Genomic DNA, 20,241 nt, shown 5'->3' with positions numbered 1-20,241 from the left:
TTTATTTGTTTAAGCCAAATCGGTTTCTTTCTTCTGAGTACAAACAGGCGTCTTGGGGACATTTAAATTTCCCTCACAGCTCAGCTTTCTGACCATGTTTCTCCACTTCTGTCTTCTGCGGTGTTGTTCAGGTGTGTAATCACCTATGGTCATTGGTTAGAGAGTAATGGGGGCGTAGTGTTACAGTGCAAATGCTGCAGAATCGATACAAGAAATGCAGATATCTGATTATTTAAGAATGATCTGTCCATACCTTGTTTCAAATTACAGATAATTAATTACACTTAACTATGAAAGGAATACAAATAATGTGTTTATTCTTGCTGTATCAACATGTCCATATTTCTTAATATGCGTTCACTGATCGACAGTTCATTCCCTCCAGCTGGCCAGGATGGCTTTAGTCTTATTTCTCACGCTGTCACGAACAACAAGCCACACTCTTGATCTGTCAATTGTCCATCCATCTAAGATGTCAGTGAATATTTGTGAGGCGCAGCCAGTGCAGTGAGAGATCCAGTAAATTCTTGCACCTGAAGCAAGACTTAAAATCATGATCAACCCACTGATCAGTGATTTGAGCTGCATCCTGAATTCTATACTTGTGATGCTTACTATAATTCTACACCATTTTAAGGATAAATAATATGAGTAGTGTGTTCAAACACAGTTCCAACAAGAAGCAGCGCACTTAAAATAACAAAATGATGCATTTATTCAATTGGAAAAAAAAAATTAAGTGTGGAATAATGCACTCAATGCTCGCAGCTTCGGTTACGTCGAGATCGAGGGACGGGGCTATCAAGCACTGACACTGGATGAGAAATTATTTCAAGACAGCTGACGATACTCCATCTTAGAAATGTCTTGAATTAGCCCACAGTGCAGAATGTATAGTACATCACAGTATAAGTGTGCTCGTCAGGATCATTGCTAAGTCATTCTGGAGAAGTTTCTGAATTTGATCTGCCACACTGCTGTATATCTAATAACGCTGACTTGGTATTGTGTATTGAGGAAAGGCAGCAGTGGCAGAAAAGCCTGTGTCCTCCACTACGGACAACAGTTTATTGTCCAGCAAGATAAACTCCATTACTCTCCAAATAAGGTCTTGAGTTTTTTTTGCTGCCCGGTTGGAAAGTTCTTGTCCTATCAAATGCTTGTGCTATAGTCAGAGTAAATGTTAGCCTTTGGCTGGGGTGAAGCAGCCTCCATGTTAACTTTAACTTGTCATATTCCTTGCTGTTTCGAGCTTTAAGGTGGGTTATCAAATGAGCTAAAAGGTTTGAGCAGCAGTTCCACCTGGTGAATTGAATTGCAATTCGTTTGTCACCGTCACCAAATTCAAAATAATTCACGCTTGACTGACAGGATAGAATCGGCACCGTTGAACTATTTTTTTAAAAACATTGCTTTTATCGGCCAATAAGGATTACTGGCTGATTCGTCAGTGCATCCAAAATCGACACAATTAAATTTTCTATATTTTTCGGGACACCCTAATACCTGCAGAAGATAAAATTTCAGTATTACAGGAAGCATGGTTTCAAACGGAAAGATGATCCAAGATTTGCTATACTCCTTACATGTTTAAACCAGAAATAGCACTGGCAAAAGCGCACGTTACTTCGAACAAGGACAACTGGAGCACTGAACAGGAAAGACGAAAAAGGGTAAAAGGGAGGAAGATGCATTTTTATGGGTTTCTGCAGCCCTTCTTTTCTTCTCCCTTAGCCCGCAGGGCCTGCTCTAAATGAGAGGCCGTATAGCGTCTGCTCTAAATGGCCACTGCTGCAGCTAGGGAGATCTGTCTCCTGAAAGTCTCTACAGCTCTCGCATCAGAGCGGTCACGCTGTAAAAACACACTCTGCAAAGCCAGCTTTATGTCCCTGTACCACATCCTGACACTGTGAATAAGAAGGTGAAGCTCAGGTTAAAGTCCAAGATTTGGGTGTTCTGATGGAGGTCTGGAAGCCTAGAGAGAGAGAGAGAGGGAACCAGAAAGAGTTGGCTTAGTTGAGAATTTTAATTAGACCATCCTTACCGTGCCTCCCACAATCCTGCCAAGTGGATACCATGCCCTCTCATCGAACCAGTTGAGAAATTCATAGAAGCCATTAGTACTGAGGTAATGAGTTGACCTGTAGTTGAACCTGTAAGTTGAGGGATAGAAAGACAGAGTGGGAAGAAAGAAGAAAAGTAGGAGGGGGAAAAAAAATGAACATGTCGTCACTGATATGTCAGAGCCCGACTGTCAGAAAGAATACTTCTATTTATTTATTTAGAATACAATGCAGCTGCAAAGCCTTAATTCATAACCCAGAACAATATGAGAACATGCATTTGCATTTTCTGTAATTGGAACACGGTAATCAGGACAGCGTGTTTGCCAAGCTCCCTTTCCATCCGTCTGTGATCAATTTGGACTGTATCCACGCCGAGCCTCAAAAGGAGATTTTCAAAGAACTGAAATTACAAAGGGTCTGAAGAGAATAACAATGAAGCATATTCTAGAGACCGAGGATGACGGTACATGATCCCAATGGTTAGCCCCTAACCTTCAGAAATGAAGGCAAAGCTCGAAGCTTACATTAGCTGACCTGCTGGATTATCTCATTCAGCTTTCAGATAAGCATAGACCAGTAAACAGGATTACCAGCAAAATCAAATACATCAAGTGCTCAGTCATGGTTGTGCAGGAAAACCCTTAATGCCTATAAAAGCGTGTATGAGCTTAGACCAGAATTAAAACTGTAACTTAAGTTCAAAAACTGTTCAAGGGAAAGGAAAATCCATTTAAAAAAAGTTTCACATTTTTCCGCACTGAATAATCAGGGCCAAAGCCATTCCCAGTGTGTTATCCGGACAGATTATACACAGGTGCCACTTTTAGACCTTGGGCTCTAACTCAATCTCCACAAAATCAGGTAATTTCTAGCAAAATGAGAGAGAAAGAATGTAAAAAAAAAAAATCCAGAAAATCACATCATATGATTTTTAAATAATTAATTTCCATTTTATTGCATGAATAAAGTATTTGATCACCCATCAACCAGCAAGAATTCTGGCTCTCACAGACCTGTAAGTTTGTCTTTAAGAAGCCCTCCTATCCTCCACTCATTACCTGTATTAATTGCACCTGTTTGAACACGTTACCTGTATAAAAGACACCTGCCCCCACACTCAATCAATCAGACTCCAACCTCTCCACTATGGGCAAGACCAAAGAGCTGTCTAAGGACACCAGGGACAAAATCGTAGACCTGCACAAGGCTGGGATGGGCTACAGGACAATAGGCAAACAGCTTGGTGAGAAGGCAACAACTGTTGGTGCAATGATTAGAAAATGGAAGAAATTCAAGATGACTGTCAATCTCCCTCAGACTGGGGCTCCATGCAAGGTCTCGCCTCGTGGAGTATCAATGATCCTGAGAAAGGTGAGAGATCAGCCTAGAACTACACGGGAGGACCTGGTCAATGACCTGAAGAGAGCTGGGACCACAGTCTCAAAGGTTACCATTAGTAACACACTACACCAACATGGATTAAAATCCTGCAGCATGTGCAAGGTCCCCCTGTTCAAGCCAGCACATGTCCAGGCCCATCTGAAGTTTACCAAAGACCATCTGGATGATCCAGAGGAGGCATGGGAGAAGGTCATGTGGTCAGATGAGACCAAAATAGAACTTTTCGGTATAAACTCCACTCGCCGTGTTTGGAAGAAGAAGGATGAGTACAATCCCAAGAACACCATCCCAACTGTGAAGCATGGGGGTGGAAACATCATGCTTTGGGGGTGCTTTTCTGCAAAGGGGACAGGACGACTGCACCGTATTGAGAAGATGATGGATGGGGCCATGTATCGGGAGATTTTGGGCAACAACCTCCTTCCCTCAGTAAGAACACTGAAGATGGGTCGTGGCTGGGTCTTCCAACATGACAATGACCCCAAACACACAGCTAAGGCAACTAAGGAGTGGCTTCGTAAGAAGCATTTCAAGGTCCTGGAGTGGCCTAGCCAGTCTCCAGACCTGAACCCAATAGAAAATCTATGGAAGGAGTTGAAACTCTGTGTTGCCCAGAGAGAGCCCCAAAACCTGAAAGATCTGGAGAAGACCTGTATGGAGGAGTGGGCAAAATCCCTGCTGCAGTGTGCGCAAACCTGGTCAAGAACTACAGGAAACGTCTGACCTCTAATTGTAAACAAAAGTTTCTGTACCAAATATTAAGTTCTATTTTTCTATTGTATCAAATACTTTTTTCATGCAATAAACTGGAAATTAATTATTTAAAAATCATACGATGTGATTTTCTGGATTTTTTTTTTTTACATTCTGTCTCTCATAGTTGAGGTGTACCTATGATGAAAATTACAGACCTCTCTATTCTTTGTACGTGGGAAAACTTGAAAAATCAGCAGTGTATCAAATACTTATTTGCCCCACTGTAACTGCATTACAGAGCCAAGTGCAGTGGAAACAGATTTGTACCGACAAGCTCAGATCTCCCTCCTCTACTCTGGATACTGTTAAAGAGCTTCATAATTAATCTTATAGATATAAGTGAGCGTTGCATAAACTCACATTGCAATAATATTTTATTTATAGCACTTCTAATACAGTCTCTTAGAATACACTCTCATATTAAACGACTCTTAAAAGTGTGATCAAATAAACAGGGATGGCATATCAGTGCTTAAATGTCAAACTGAACATTTATAACATGGAGGTAAGCAGAGTTTTTCTCTTCTGCTTTTTTCCCCCCCAGTGAAACAGGCAGATTTTTATTTATTTATTTATTTATTTATTTTCAGCTCCTAGTGGACACTCACGTCATGTGTATGTATGAATGCATATTTTCCCTGTGGCTGAATCTGGAATAGTGTGCATAATATTGTGTCTTATCACCAAAAGGCCTAGTGTTGATGCAGGTTTTCATTCCAGCCAATCAGAAGCTACAACTCATAGTATTTTTTAAGTTCAACTAATGAAGCAGGCCTCCATTCCAATCAACCGTGAATGACCCCTGATTCCACCTGCCTCATTAGCTGAACTTAAAAATACTATTGGGTGTGGTTTCTGATTGGCTGGAATGAAAACCTGTATCCACACTGGGCCTTTCTGAATAAGACTGGGACCACTCTGTCCTAGCTAGCCTGAGCCTACACACAGTGAACAGGGCATCGGTGAACAGGGATTGAGCTGACCTGCAAGTTGGCAGCACTTAATTTTAAAAAAAAATAAATAAATAAAATAATAAAACAAACTCTCATGTGCTGATGACCTCTTGACTTATTCTGCACACAGCAAATAGTAATTTTGTTGTTTGCCTTAAGGAAAGAAACACTAGCATTATTGACATCAATAATACAAGACCCAGAAATATTCAGAATGTTCATTTTCTGACTGTCATCACACCCAGTCTGACGCATTAAAAAACTTCAACACCTTTACTACAGATCATGTTGTTTAGTCAATATTGTGTAGCCCTAATGTGTAGTCATTAATGAGCTGCCTGCATCCACTGAGAGTGATTTGATGCAGGTCTGGTACATCGGTGGTGCAGTGGATAAAGAAAATGGCATTAAATGAAAGCAAGGCCAATGCAATTCTAAGCTAAGTGCATCAGCCAGTTTGTGTAATCTGAAATGATATACATAAAAGAGGAAATTACAGAGATGCTCAAATGAGATTGCCTCCTCAAACACTATTCCACCGGTACAAGTTCCCTTTTCGGCTTTGTTTTTATTTCAGTGTCATCACTGATTTCCCCCCCCCATTGAAGATAATCCATCATCTTCAATAATGCAGCCATGAATGTGTGAGCAGAGTGCTTAAAACAGCTTTACATGTAATAACATCACTGTAAGGCACACCCTCAAGTAGCCTATTGATTTTATAAATAAAAAGAATATGAAAAAATATAAAAAGAATAAAATTCCTTCATCCATTTACCACTTACCCAATGCAGGGTTGTTGGGAACCTGGAGATTATCCAGGGACTCAGGGCATGAGGCAGGGGACACCCTGGATGCGGTGCTAACCCATCAACAAGGCACAATCACACACATTTACACACTACAGACAATTTAGAGATGCCAACAACGCAAGTCCTTGGACTGGGGGAGGAAACTGGTGTACCTGGTGGAAACCCTGAACACAGAGGCAGGAACTGAAGCTTGTACTTTGGAAGGCTAACCACTGTATTAACCCCTGGACAAAAACTTAATCAATAAATAATTTATTGCTGTAGCCTGTTAACAATAAGCTTTGGTTGCTAAGCAACAGTACAGACAATGATTCGGCTGTTCTATGAAAACATGTTCCTAGCCTTATGGTTTAGATCCTGGCACGTTATGACAGAATTCATTTATCGTGATGTGGTCAAATCTCTACATATATTGAGGAACTGTTTCGAAACGAATCAGATTTTAGAATTGAACCTATAGGTTTAATAATTAGTCCAGAAGAAACTTCACCTAAAGCCAAATATTGATTTAAGCCATCACAATTTGCTTGCTCATGCTACAGGAAAACAACAAAAGCGCAAATAATCCATCACAATACTATCCGAAGTTTTATGAAAGCTTATAACTGAAGCAGCGAAGGGTGTTTCATTTATCATGACTGATCTATAAACGCCATCTCGCGATCCTGCACGGATTAATCGGTCTACGGCTGCATCAGACCCCTCATAAAGTCACTTTCACACCATAAGGGGAAAAGAGAAGACAATATCCTGACATGATTTACTCAAACAGCACAAACATATGCAGTGAGTGCACATGCAGTTTAATGCAGTACAATATAATCTATTAATGTAAAGTATGGAGTGTGGAATGGAGCTGGAGGTGGAGACGGAGCACACTTCTGCCTTACAGGTTTTGCTTAAAAAAAAAAAAAAATTAAAAAAAAAACTCAGTTTAACGCACTTTGACGAAATGGTGGTTTTGCTGTAGTCATGGTAACCGAATGAATGAGGAACTTTTTTCCTTTACAGCCAGCCATCAGATTAATGACCAGCCATCAGATAATACAACCCTTTCACAGGAGAAAATGGCAGTGCTCGGGTGGCGATCCGACAGCCCACTGCCTTATAAGAGGTATGAGTGGGAGTAGCAGGAGGACTGTTTATCATAAACACTCAACACACTCTCGTGCACACACACTCACAGCATCCAGGCTTTCTGACTAACATGGCTGCTTCATTCTAGTTCAGACACTTCACTTGAAATAGAAATGGCACATTGGAATTTTCTTCTTTAACCTCTCTGCCAGACGATCCATTCAGTGCCTCTCCCATCTCTTAACTCCGCTCAGTTTTTTTTTTTTTTTTAAATAAAAAACTCAATTTCACACTGGACGGATATACACGAGGCCCTGAAAGGGGCCAATTCGGCTGGAGAAGAGTTTATTAATGCAGAGCGCAGAAGGGATGGAGGCAGAGTTGTGTCCTAAATTAAGGATGGACCTCTGGCACAAAAGGCGGCTCTAACCTGTTTTAGAGAACCGCTGAATTGCAGCGGCCGTGGAAAAAGGAACACACTGCTTTTGAGCAAGATTTAAGGAAATGGAAGTAATAATTCGCTGATTCACTAAAGGTAATATTGACTGTGAAGGTTACAAAAGAGAAAATTCAATTACCTGGTCAATTATCCAGCTAAAAGTAACCTTGTGGCAAATTTAACAAGAAACCCCCCAATTACCTTCGCATATCTGATAACTACAGAACAGACTGTAAGTATGACAAGCCCAATAAGGCAGAGGTGAGGTGCAATGCCAAGACCCACAGGTAGCATAGCGGAGGTGCACAAATGATTAATTCAACAGCTGTCACACTGAGCAACGGAGAGTCTCTTGTTTTAGTTACCTGTGAACCTAATTAACTAGGTTAGAAATAAAGCTAATGATCGAGTATTTATACATGTCCTACTCTTTTTAAATACAGTTCTTATTCTGTCCTGATAATGTGCATGATGAGGAAAGATAACATGGGCTCCCAACACAAAAATCAGCAAGCTGCGATCTAAAGTATCGGCTGTGAGCCGTTATATTCTTTCCTCACATAAAGTCTAAATGTCTGGATCGTGCCGCATGTTAGCTCTCAGCTGACAGGTGATGTGTTGTGTGAGCAGGAGAGTTATATGACAGTTCTCTACAGTATTTATTTTTGCTGGGTTTCGTCAATGTTTCCACATACATGCTGATTCTGGAAAGATCATTTTTATCCATTCCAACTAGTGTGTGTGTGTGTGTGTGAGAAAACAAACTGATCAATACAAATTATCTGACCAATGGAGGACTGTGCATCAGTGATTACTGGTCCAACATGAAGCACATTATGCAAAAACCTATTTATCTGCCAGGTGACAGTGAAAACTAGTAGCTCAGACACAATCTGCTTTTACAAGGTTAGCAAACTGTTCATCCTGCTTTAGCATTCCACATTCCTTCTGTCCAGACATTTCACAACCTGGTGTGTTTCCTCCATTGGTTCAGTTCATATAGACATATATGAACGCTGCAACTGCACTCAAAACCACAACAAAATGAGCACAAATTAACTCTAGAGCAGTTTGCTTGTGGTGAGAAAGCAATCCAATGAACCAACGACCAACAAACCAACTCGTAGTAATGCATGATGAGAACTATTTGGTTAGCTAATGGTGCACAGCAGGAATCACTGGTAAATGTGTCTAATAGATCTTTGGTGACAATTGTGTGTGTGTGTGTGTGTGTGTGTGTGTGTGAGTGAGAGCACATCATGACAATTCAAAAACAAAGCACGCCTCTTCAGTTTAAAAATGATGTACATCTTCACCGAAATAGTAGAATTAAAACAACAATGTCCTGATGAAACCTTGACTCCTGCACAAATGGCCAAGTTATAACAACTACAGATAAAGAGAAAGCCACAATAAGCTTGCAGAGCTGCTGACTGTGCATCTTGGAAGATTGCGGCGAGGAGCCGAAAGCTGGAAGATAAACAGATGCGCCCTGCCCAATGAGAGGACAGTTTACTCAGTGAGAGACTTGCATCAAGATATTTGGCGCACTTTACAATGTTCCTGTGTGAAAGTGAACTGAGCCAAGCAGAAAAATGCAACAACTTAAGTTCAGTTTTTGAACAAAGCGCACGGTGAAAACCCACAGATTAAACTCAGGAGTACAAGTGAGACGTGTGACTAAATTCAGTGGCCTTTACAAGCCCACCTACTTTAACCAAGAGCTCAGATTTAACCAATCCGGTAATCTCATCTACAAAGCAGGGGGGAGAAAAGAAGAAGAAAAAAAAAGATCAACCGTTATTAAACTGGCAGAAATGCAGAAAATGTGCAAACCACTAGAAAAGCCAAGAACTAAATCGAGTCCAAGTCTCAGCTGAACGAAGCAGAACTCACCACTCTAATAAATCATCACTCTCGAGACCCAGGTCCGTTTCCTTAGTGGAGAAATAATATTTTTTCTATAAGCAAAGTGTCAAACCAATTATGACTACTACTTTACTTTATTTTAATCCAGACACTGGCCGTCTCCGTTACAGAAAGATGATATTTTAGCGTGAAGCATAACTAATTCAGAAAATGACTGCAAGTCAGGCCTCATTCATCAGAAGGAACTAGATCATGTCAAGAGATGAGAGAGAGATACTTACTCTTGTGGAATTTTTTAAAAGATGCAAAAAGCTGGAAAGAGTAGCGGGAGTAACTTACTTTTTCCGAGCTTGGTGGCCGATAAAATGCGGTGATGCTGATGCTTTTTGCATAGTGGACACATTTGATTGAATGAGCTCTCTGGCTGCAGAAACTGCATTAGTTTCTTCGACGCCAAGTGTCTAGCGTACGGCTCCGTGTGCATACGTGCAGCCAAGTGAGCTCATAATCATGGCAATGACAAAAGGCAGTGATAAGCTGTGAAGTACATCACAACCAACCGTTTTAATCCTCTAAAGCAATTACTGCGCTTGACTTAATGCATAAAATGAGCACTCGTTGTTGGAGTGTGAAGTGTTGTGTTTGAATTGTCGGGGGTAAAAATGCCGTGTGAACACTAAGAGCAGAAAATGTACCAGTGCTGTATATGTATATTCACATGGGACGCACAAAAAGTGGAAGGTTCCATTAAATTTGAAAAACTAAATATCTATTAATATTTATAAGAATTTGATAATCTTTTAATTGAACAAGGGATGCGGCTTTAAATCATTTATTGGTATTTATATTGATCTTATGGAAGTAAGCAAGCAAGCAAGTTTATGGGAGAACTAATTCATTTAAATTGCATTTTTTTAGCACTGTAAATATCTTGCGTTTTGTTATTCATGTTGCATAACTATACATCATCTTATTCACATTTTTTTTTTTTAAACAGAGACGAAACGATCTACTTCTCTTGAACAAGGGAAAGTCAACATTTCAAACCCACACTGATTAAGGCTTTTTATACAACACCTTTAATCTTTTGCCCTGAAGGGAGAAAAGCAATCAGCGCTGTTATGCCTCATGTCCTTGGTGCTAATTTCTTAGAAAGCCACCATAAAATAAGTGATTAGCTTTGAGAAACAATCGGAACAGATTTCCAGATGGATACAAGAGAGCCTGTCCTTTGGCAAGAGCACATCAATATGAGGAATACCGTTACACCGTCTTCGCTGGGAGAAGGAGGAAAATGTGCTTTGAATGGAGAGGACAGACGCCAAGTAAACACACCGTAATTATACTTCATTTCTAAAGGGAAAAAAAAAGAAACAAAAACAAAAAAAGTGTGACTTATAATGTGACAGGCAGCGTAAACAGAGCTTATCTAAATGAGGCAGAGAGCAAGCTAAATTGCAGACATATTGAACAAACTTTTAATAAATGGGGTTTGAGAGAGAAGTTTTAGATCTGACTTTCAGCATCACGAGGCCCATATTACTGAAAATTTGGTTTTTAATAAAAGGAATGCTTCACAGCAAACACAAATGTTGTGTATAATTAAAGCAGTTTTGATTCTGTTACCGCTGCAGCGTAGTTAATTATTTATTTAGCATAAATATATGTAAGAACCATTCCAGGCTGAACCAAAGATCATCCAGTACTTTTCACGCTTTTACTACACACACCAGCACAATCCACCCAGTACTGAATCCCTCCACATCTCTAATCCAATAACAGGCTCACAGCCACATAACCAGCTGTGAGACAAGGCTGTGATTCACTTTTTCCGAGGCTCCTGCAGTTGAATTAGGAAACTTGCACTCGGGCAGATTCATACTGAATCTTTCACACTGGCTTTCAAACTGAGCAGCGTTCACCAGGATGTGCACCATGGTAGGTACTAAACCCGAGACTACCTGTAGGAGTTGTTCAGTTGCACGGGGACTGTGCCGTGATTCTTGTGAACATGAACGTGACTCATAACAGGGTCTACAGTTGCTCAGGAAGTAAAGTTACCAGTGCATGTGTTTAAGTCAATGACGACTTCATTAGTTTCCACAACACACGTGTCCAATGAGTGGCAGGGGAGCGCTGGGGCGAGAGGCGAGATAGTACCATGGTACCATAGTACCACAATTTGAAAAAGAAAAAAACAAAAACAGAAAGTGAGTCATGTGTTATCCTTGTGCCTTTTTGATGACGCAAGATACACGCAAATGAGTTTGATGGAATAAAGTGAGTCTGAAACCAGACCAGCACTGCCTTGGGAACAATCACACTCAGACTGCAGGCATCATGCCCAGAGTAGAAACTACTTTACCGTGCAGAGCTACAAGACTGGGCTCCACAGTACAACCGTTTTCTTCACATTTTTTCAAGAATAGAATTTGAACTTTAGCAGCACACGCAAGACTAGATTTCAATCTGTGCAGCCTGTCGCTCTGATTTGATTAATAAAAGTCTATATTGATTAAAATCTTTGCAGCCCGCTCTCTGTTCCACCTGTTTCTCTCTGCTTCACAGAAAACAAATGTCAGAATCTGTGGCTCGGCTTTAGTTGTTTTTACACAGCAGGTGTCTCAGGCTTGAGTTCTATAGTAACACCAATCACCAGAACAGCATACCAGATTATGCGTTCTAAAATGCTGTACCTCAATCATACAATTTTTATCACAATTTCAGAAAAATATAAACATATATGTTGTGGTGAAGGGATTTTGGAATGTGAGCGAATGCACTAGACGTAAACAGCACTTACAGGCTCTTCAGGTACTTCTTGCTCTTCCACTATAACATCAACGGCACCGTTTTACATCCAGTATCTGCAGGAGCTCACAAAAATGAATGTCAATGACAATCATAAATGTAAGCAGAAAGGCCAACAATCAAGGCTTTGATTTAATTACCTGCCTTGCTGTACTGCCGAATGTAAACAGTGCTACGGGAGACTCGAGAACAGCTTTGCTTTAAAACAAAAATACGCCGTGATTGCGGGCAGCCCGTGGATAGATCAGTCAAACCGGCACTCTGGGCAACCGGCTAGTCAATTACCCAACTTTTTTTTAATTGATCTGTATTTAAACAGAAGTAATCAAATCTAATCATGCAAGCCAGCCTTGTTACAAAGAGCAATCACACCATACAATTATTATTATGTCTACAGCAGGAAAGATTAGTTAGAATACTGGCCAAAGCAGACAGTGTTCAAATCTTGACCTTAAAACATGACCTCAAAACGTCTGACACATGACAAAATCATGTGTTTTCAGTGAAGGCTGGCGACCGTAGGCAAAACGATGGTAGGCAAAGCGAGCATTAATGACACGAAAAAGACAAAAAGAGGAAAACTCCCTCTATATCACTAGATAAACATCTCTACACTACAATCACACATACAGCGACTCGCTGTAACAACGCATCCATTCATTTTCAGTGAGAGCGTCTGGTGACATGAGTGACAGCAACCGTTGTTAACCAGATGTGGGTGTGTCCAGTGACGGGACAACGTTGAGAAAATTATGCAAATATGGAACGATTACCAATGGGAGCGAAGACACTAGATGGCACGTGATCCATGGCAAAGAGCACACGCTGCTTCTTCATCTCAACTGACATGATGCATATATATACACAAATGCTCTCCCTGTAGAATGTTAGATTTTAGCAGCAGGTAAACTGATTTGGAATTTGTTAGTGCCACCCACTGATAGAAGTTATGACAAGCGGCAGTAGGAACACCTGCTGACGACTTCACAGTACAGTGACAGGGGACTTGCAGTGAATAAATCACTGGTGGTTTGACAGTAGCATAACGATAAATCTAGCACTTTTCGGTTTTGAATCTTTGCATAATAGCGCGCTCTTACACAGCTTTCTGAAACCTCCTTATGCACACATATGAAACTGACAGATTTCGGGCCAGTTTCATGGTCCTACCACAGTATTATCTGCACAAATACTGAGCTGCCTTTAAAGATTGCTCTGGCTTACAGGCCAAACCCCAGTGTCCAATCAATGGGGGGAAAAAATCTTTAATATCTGTCCATTTCACTACGCACCAACACAATCTACCCAGTACCAAAGCCCTAACACAGCACTAATCCAATAAGAGGCTAATAGCCATATAACCAACTGTGAGAAAAGCCTGTGATATTCAGGAGACGCTTTCATAATGATTTTAAATAGAACACACACACACGCGCACACACATAAGATTAAAAACAACCTTCATCATTATGATCGAACCCCAACGTTAATTAGCTACAAGATGTTAAAAACAGCTGCTAGTGGAAAATTCCAGGAAATACCTTTAAAGTGATCCATTATGAAGGCCTTGTCTGAGGTTACACAGAGTTTGACATGCAAGCGAGTTTGAGGTGGATTAGGAGTAGGAGGATCGCTATTCCAAATGTCATCCCTTTCTCACAAGCTCAGGTTTTATGACAGTTTAACATTTATTTGACATCTTCTTAGAAGGGAACAACCCAAAGTAAAAAGGTCTAGAAATAAAACATCAATCTTGCCATTCAGACGAAAAGGAGCAGAGAGTAGTCATTTTAAACTACGGTTAGAAAATAAGAGGCGCTCCAACTTCGGCAGCACGGCTTGTATGACAAACCTGCTCTCGAGGAGGCATGAAAAGCAGAGCAACACATTTTAATGGGGGTAGTGCTCCAGATGGTTCACATCCTAAATAATAAATATCATCAAAAAATAATACTAAATAAAAGAATGCTGGACCTCAAGTGGAGCTTTCATCTGACAGACATCTGAAGATTTGAGAGAATGAAAAAAGGGTGGATGTGAGCCACAGCCACAAAGAGAGAGAGAGAGAGAGAGAGAGAGCGAGAGAGAGAGAGAGAGAGAGAGAGAGAGAGAAAAAAAGAGAGAGAGCGAGAGAGAACACTACAGGAATGATGAGTAGAAAAGCAGAACAGGAAGTGCAACCAGAACACGAATATGAAGGAGTACGGTCAAATCACTGATCTAAACAAACTGAACTGCAAAAAAACGGTGTTCTCCTGTTGCTGTGTAACTGCTTGAGACCTAAATCCAATTTTCTCATTTGTGCTTGCTAATCAATGAAACTCCTCGCTAAGAATAGGGGCAAGGTATTTCAGTACGGTACAACCAACCAACACCCCCACACTCTCTGTTACACATGGTGCAGATGCGTCTCTTCTCTTGAGGTTAACCAACGTGACTCACAGAGGAAAAGCTCTCAAGCATTGACCTAGCAAACAGAGAAAGATCTAACACATCAACAATCAACATAAACAGGAGCATGGAACCGTAGAGCGAAGCTGGCTTTATGCCGCATATAAATTAGAGCACAGAGAAATTCTTTTCTCTAAATATCTCAGCTTGTTAGGAAGTTAGGGTCAGAGCCATGATGCAGTGTTCCTGGAGCAGAAAGGTTTAAGAGCCTTGTTCAAGACGCTGTTCAAATCTTGACCTGAAAAAAAATGACATGAAAACGTTCTGGACATCAACCGTGAGTAATATGACAAAGTCATGCTTTTTCAGTGAAGGCTGGCGAGTCAAAGCGGCCATTAACGATGTGAAGAAGGCAGGACAAGTAAAAAATTTGAGTGTCGTTCAACTTCATGCAAGTGAGAAGCAAAGCAGTATGTCGACTACCTGTGACATGAGTGACAGCAACCTGATGTGGGCGTGTCCAGCAACCAGACAACGTTGGGAAAATTTTAACTTTATGCAAATATGGAACGACTACCAATGGGAGCGAAGACAGTAGACGGCACATGATCCATGGCAAATGATATGATGCATATATACACTGGTGAGTTTTATACACAAATGCTCTCCCTGTAGAATGTTAGATTTTAGCAGCAGGTAAACTGATTTGGAATTTGTTAGTGCCACCCACTGATAGAAGTTATGACAAGCGGCAGTAGGAACACCTGCTGACGACTTCATAGTACAGCGACAGGGGACTTGCAGTGAATAAATCACTGCTGGTTTCAAAGTAGCATAGCGATAAATCTAGCACTTTTCGGTTTTGAATCTTTGCATAATAGCGCGTTCTTACACAGCTTTCCGAAACCTCCTTATGCACACATATATGAAACTGACAGATTTCGGGCCGGTTTCACGGTCCTTCAATTTCAGACATAACAGAAGTATTATCTGCACAAATACTGAGCGGCCTTTAAAGATTGCTCTGGCTTACAGACCAAACCCCAGTCTCCAATCAATATCTGTCCATTTCACTACGCAAATGGGGGTAGTACTCCAGATGGTTCAAATCCTAAATAATAAATAATATCAAAAATGATACTAAATAGAAGAACATTGGACCTTGAGTGCTGCTGTGTAGTGTCCCTGGAGCAGCCTTGCTCAAAAGCCCAACAGTTGCAGCTTGGCAGTTCTGGGGCTTGAACCCTCGACCTACAGATAAGTAGCCCAGAGCCTTAACTGTTTAGCGACTTGCACGGCGGTGCTACAAAACACAATACAAACATTCACTTATAAACAGGCATACTACTGAACCCTGTAATACAACAACACAACACAGCAATGGCTGTAGGTTCTACAACATGTGGTGCACTGCAATCTATTACGACAAAAACACAGCAGCAAACTTACACAGCAGAGGCAGAAAAGCTGAGACTGTGATCTTAAATCTGCAAGATCTTGAGACAGCTTACTCTGCAATTAATCAAAAACCTTCTTCAGGTATAGCGCGGCACAGAGAGGCACGATTCTAACAAAAACAATATTAGCAACAACTATGTGACATTACACCTGTTATTATTAGCCACAATTAACAGTTCGGTTGAGCACTACAGTGGAATCAGCTGGTCTGAACACTTGTCCCAAAACAGGAACATCGAAAAGTTCAGTCTAATCGTAATATGGAACCTTCTTGGCACTGCAGAAATGCAGGACTGCGAGGAAAAGCCATGTGTGCGGTATTTAAAACACCTTGAATGTACTATATGAAAGATTCCATCAGTATTATTTTACTTAGACTTAATTGGTTATCAGTCAGAAGAATGCTGAGTATTTTAGGATATGGGCATCGTTATGAAGAAAAACATCCTGCCGATTTACGATGCCGGTCTTAATATAAGACAGTGTCGTATCATACAGGCAATAGACGGGTATAGAGAGCGACAGTGTAGTCGGCTTCACATGTAAATCAGATATTCTTTCCAAGCACAGCTTGCACAAAGGGCCATTTAGCAGCATGTACATGCTAGGTCTTGTCTAGCATCTACTCTCTCCTTTATACTATCACAATTGCTCACTACTTCACTTCCTGCACAGTCAGGGTTATCTTTACATTACTCTGCAAAAAAAACAAGAGATGCTTCCTCTGTACACCAACAGCTGCACTCTGCCTATTTGGTCTCAGACATCAGAAAAAAAAACTTCGTAAACTCCGCCTCCCTCTCGTTGTGGAGCTAATACACAAGTAAATGGGAGAACGTACAAGCTAATGATTACCACACAGCCCTAAAATGTGTTTAGTCTACAACCCTACTAATCAATCAATTACTTCCTCTCCAAATTGAACAAAGTCAGTTTCTGTGAAAGTCAAGTTACACATCACTGATGTCCCCCACAGCTACAGGCTCGACACTAATCAGAAACAGCAGCGTGTCAGTCATTTACCAGAGGTCAGGTACAATCAGAGTGATTTCTGGAGATCATTAGCCAGTGCATGTAGGAAATATACTCCATGAATGTGGTACACTCCTATTTAAAATAATAACAAACAACACAGAGCAAAGAAGAGCTGTCAAAGCCAAGCCATGGAAAATGGATTATAACCTCCCAAAAAGGGGAAATGAGTAAAAAAAAAAATGGGGGCAGCATGATAATTCTTAATAAGCCAGAGAGGTTTAGATGAAGGATTTATCCGTATGGATGTGCAGAGTCACAACAGTGCAAAAAACGTGTACTGCAGCATAAGCAGTAGTGCTGTATAGTCATTATCGAGCAGAGAAAGAATCAGCATGAACATATTTAAAGTTTTCTGATTCAGTTTGCCTAATGGACAATGTTCAGGAAACTGTGTGCGTTATGCAAAAGGCATTACTAAACAGAATTTTAGAAAGACACAGGAAGGTGGACACCTGAAACCTAAATTTGACTGCCAAATAAGACAAGAATCGAAGGAAATGCCTACTGGAATTATTCAGGTTGAACTCTCTGTCTAACAAAGAAATCAATCTTTATAAATCGTCCCAGGTATTAGAGGACAATAAGAGTGAACCAAATCAGGGATCACAACGTCCAGCCTTTGTCTCTGTTGCACAAAAATGCAGTTCTCTAAATGATTATAAACTGCAAAGCCAGAAAGCAGTAGGCTCTGAAGCAGCACTCACTGATTTACTACATGTAAAAGTAAGCATGGAGATGCAGGGCCTGCTAATACAGCCAGATGTGAAGAAGGAGCATCAGTGAGTAACTATTTATGTTTTATCATCATTAACAGACACTGCTCAGAACTTATGACTCTCACTAGATTTAGTGATTTTATTTTAGTTACAGAACTAAATCACACTTTTTGAAGTCTTTTCCAAACTAATCACTACAACAGCATCTTTACAGTAATTTGTAAATACATAAATTGCTGGTGTCATGACCAAAGACTTCATTCTATAAAAAGTTATCATCTGTAATCTTTCCTAACTCTATTCTGGGTGTCTTCATGCAACAGGTTTTGATATGCACGTAATTAACGGTCACGTCAGTAAACATAAAAAAAATAATGTCTATGACCAGATGAGATAAAGGGGTAGAAAAGTTCTTGATCCAACTCCTCTGATAAGCTTGACTCTAACCCCTAACCTACACACCACCACACTGAGCTGGACTCCGGGTTCGACTCCGCCTTGATACCATGCACAGGATCAGGTCCGGGTTCACTTCTTAGACATTCGGGTTCTTCGGCGAGGGATGTTTGGACTTTTTGAGCGTGCATTAGCAGGGTTCATGTTAAAAGATTTGGCACAGCTAACAGTATTATAACACAGGCCTCAGCAGATGAGTCTTAAACATGCTCAGTCTTACCCATATCATTAACGTGCCTCTTAAAGAGCCTCAACACAAACCTGTTTAAATGCATAAGCACCACTCGAACATTTATTTGGCAGTAATTAGGAGACTTTTCCCTTTGTATCACTGATGCATTTTAGCAACAGGAGACGGATTTGTCATAGAAACTTTCGTGTCTACTTCTACACGGCACTCAGCTTTCTTGGATTCACTCAGCCGCATCTCGACCAGATTTCTCCAGTAAAAACGTGTTCAATGCAGAGATTACTTATTTACCCAACATGTTTCAGTTACTAAAGATCAGTCTGTGTGAACTTAATGATAAGGTAATACAGATACGTGTTTGCAGAGCTGTCTCTTCGAAAAGCAAATTAGAATAAAATGACAGATAAGAGATACCATCACTACCACTTCCTCTGGGATATTTCCGGATTTCACTTGCAGCATTAATGTTACACAATTTGGCTAGGTCCAAGGAAATGCGAAGAGGTCGTAATTAACGACAGTAAACTGCGAAAGTGGTAAACCTCTTAGAAATCTACAGCTCTGTAAATGTCTACAGTTGTAGCTATAATCTCTGTAGTAAAGTGTGTATCGTGTCATGTACAAGGCGAGCCGCGCTCCTTGCACTGTGCTCGTCATGGAGAAAGGCACTAGCCTACGTGCTGCACTGTCAGTAAATGTTAGCTTTGTGAAATCAACGTGAAATACAGCGCTAAGGTTATTAAACTGAGCGCTCTTTACAAAGTCCAGTGCAAAAAAAAAAAGGACAAGCATTTCCTTAACAAATCCGTATTTAGCCTTTAACCGCGACAGAGAGTGCATTATTTTGCTAGGATAACTAGCAAAGTAGCTCAATAGGCTAGGTTTTACTCACCAAGGGTCAAACTCATGGATGATGCTCTCGAATCGTATCACGGCGAAAAGCCGAGAGCTGAAGCCCGCTAACCAGGCCAGAAAGAGGATGGTGAATGACAGGAGAGACTGCCAGCCTGCAGGCTGCGTTAACCCAACGGACAGGCCTCCACCACCGCACGCCGCCGGAGTGTTAGCGCGTCCGTTACCCGACAACGAGCCGCTGGAGTTCGGACTTGCTTTGTGCTTGCAGTCGGAGGTGGCGCGGTGCTCCGCCATGTTCTGCCGCGGTGTGTCGGTCAGCAAGAGCTTCCACACAGGCCACACTCACACACCGCTTCGGCTCAACCGCGTGACGCTGCTCTTTCTTTATTTTTACAACTTAGCTTCCTAGTCGCGCACGGACAGCATGTATTTGCAGCGAGATTTGGTTAAAGTCGATGCTAATGTGTGAGCGGCATGCTAGCCGGCTGGTATCGCTCGGCACGCGAGATTGAGCGGGGGTAGAGGGGCGGGACACCGCGGCGCATCAGGAAGAGTCCTCAGCCTCTCACGGCGAGACAGGTAACACTATAAAGGTCACGCGCTTGACAGCACAAGCCAATCACCTTCGATAACGCAGCGGATTGGCAGCCGGATTGACCAATAGAAAATAGGCTTGTGCTCCGGATAGTTGTCAAACAAGCTAGGCATAAGGTGCGCGGAGATAAAAAATGACCAATGGCCCAGTCTGGTCTGCTGTAACTGACACCAAGTGCAGCCAATCAGCACAAAGGCAGCAGAAGCCCTGTGGATTTGTAAACCAATTAAATAAATGAATTTACCTGGAGAGGGGCGGGAGAAGATTGTTATTGGTTTTCCGCGGCAGGAAATTGTTTATTTCATAGGCGGAGTTCAAATATTTAATTTATTTATTATTTACAGTCACATTTTGTTAGTTT

General features: G+C 41.2%; 1 protein-coding gene across 1 annotated transcript in view; it reads right to left on the bottom strand.

Moving 5' to 3' along the window:
- stt3b (STT3 oligosaccharyltransferase complex catalytic subunit B) overlaps positions 1–19,820 on the bottom strand; it is a 35,416-nt gene extending 15,596 nt beyond the window's left edge. The window contains exons 1-2 of the mRNA XM_058399597.1: positions 19,323–19,820; positions 2,045–2,153 (exon numbers count right to left, since the gene is read on the bottom strand). Coding sequence (XP_058255580.1) covers positions 2,045–2,153; positions 19,323–19,579 — 366 coding nt within the window. The 5' untranslated portion in view covers positions 19,580–19,820. The remainder of the gene's footprint in view (positions 1–2,044; positions 2,154–19,322) is intronic.
- Between the last annotated feature and the right edge of the window lie 421 nt (positions 19,821–20,241).

The sequence above is a fragment of the Hemibagrus wyckioides genome, linkage group LG01 (assembly GCF_019097595.1).
Source record: "Hemibagrus wyckioides isolate EC202008001 linkage group LG01, SWU_Hwy_1.0, whole genome shotgun sequence".
Taxonomy (NCBI): Eukaryota; Metazoa; Chordata; class Actinopteri; order Siluriformes; family Bagridae; genus Hemibagrus; species Hemibagrus wyckioides.
This window is presented reverse-complemented; position numbering and strand designations above follow the sequence as displayed.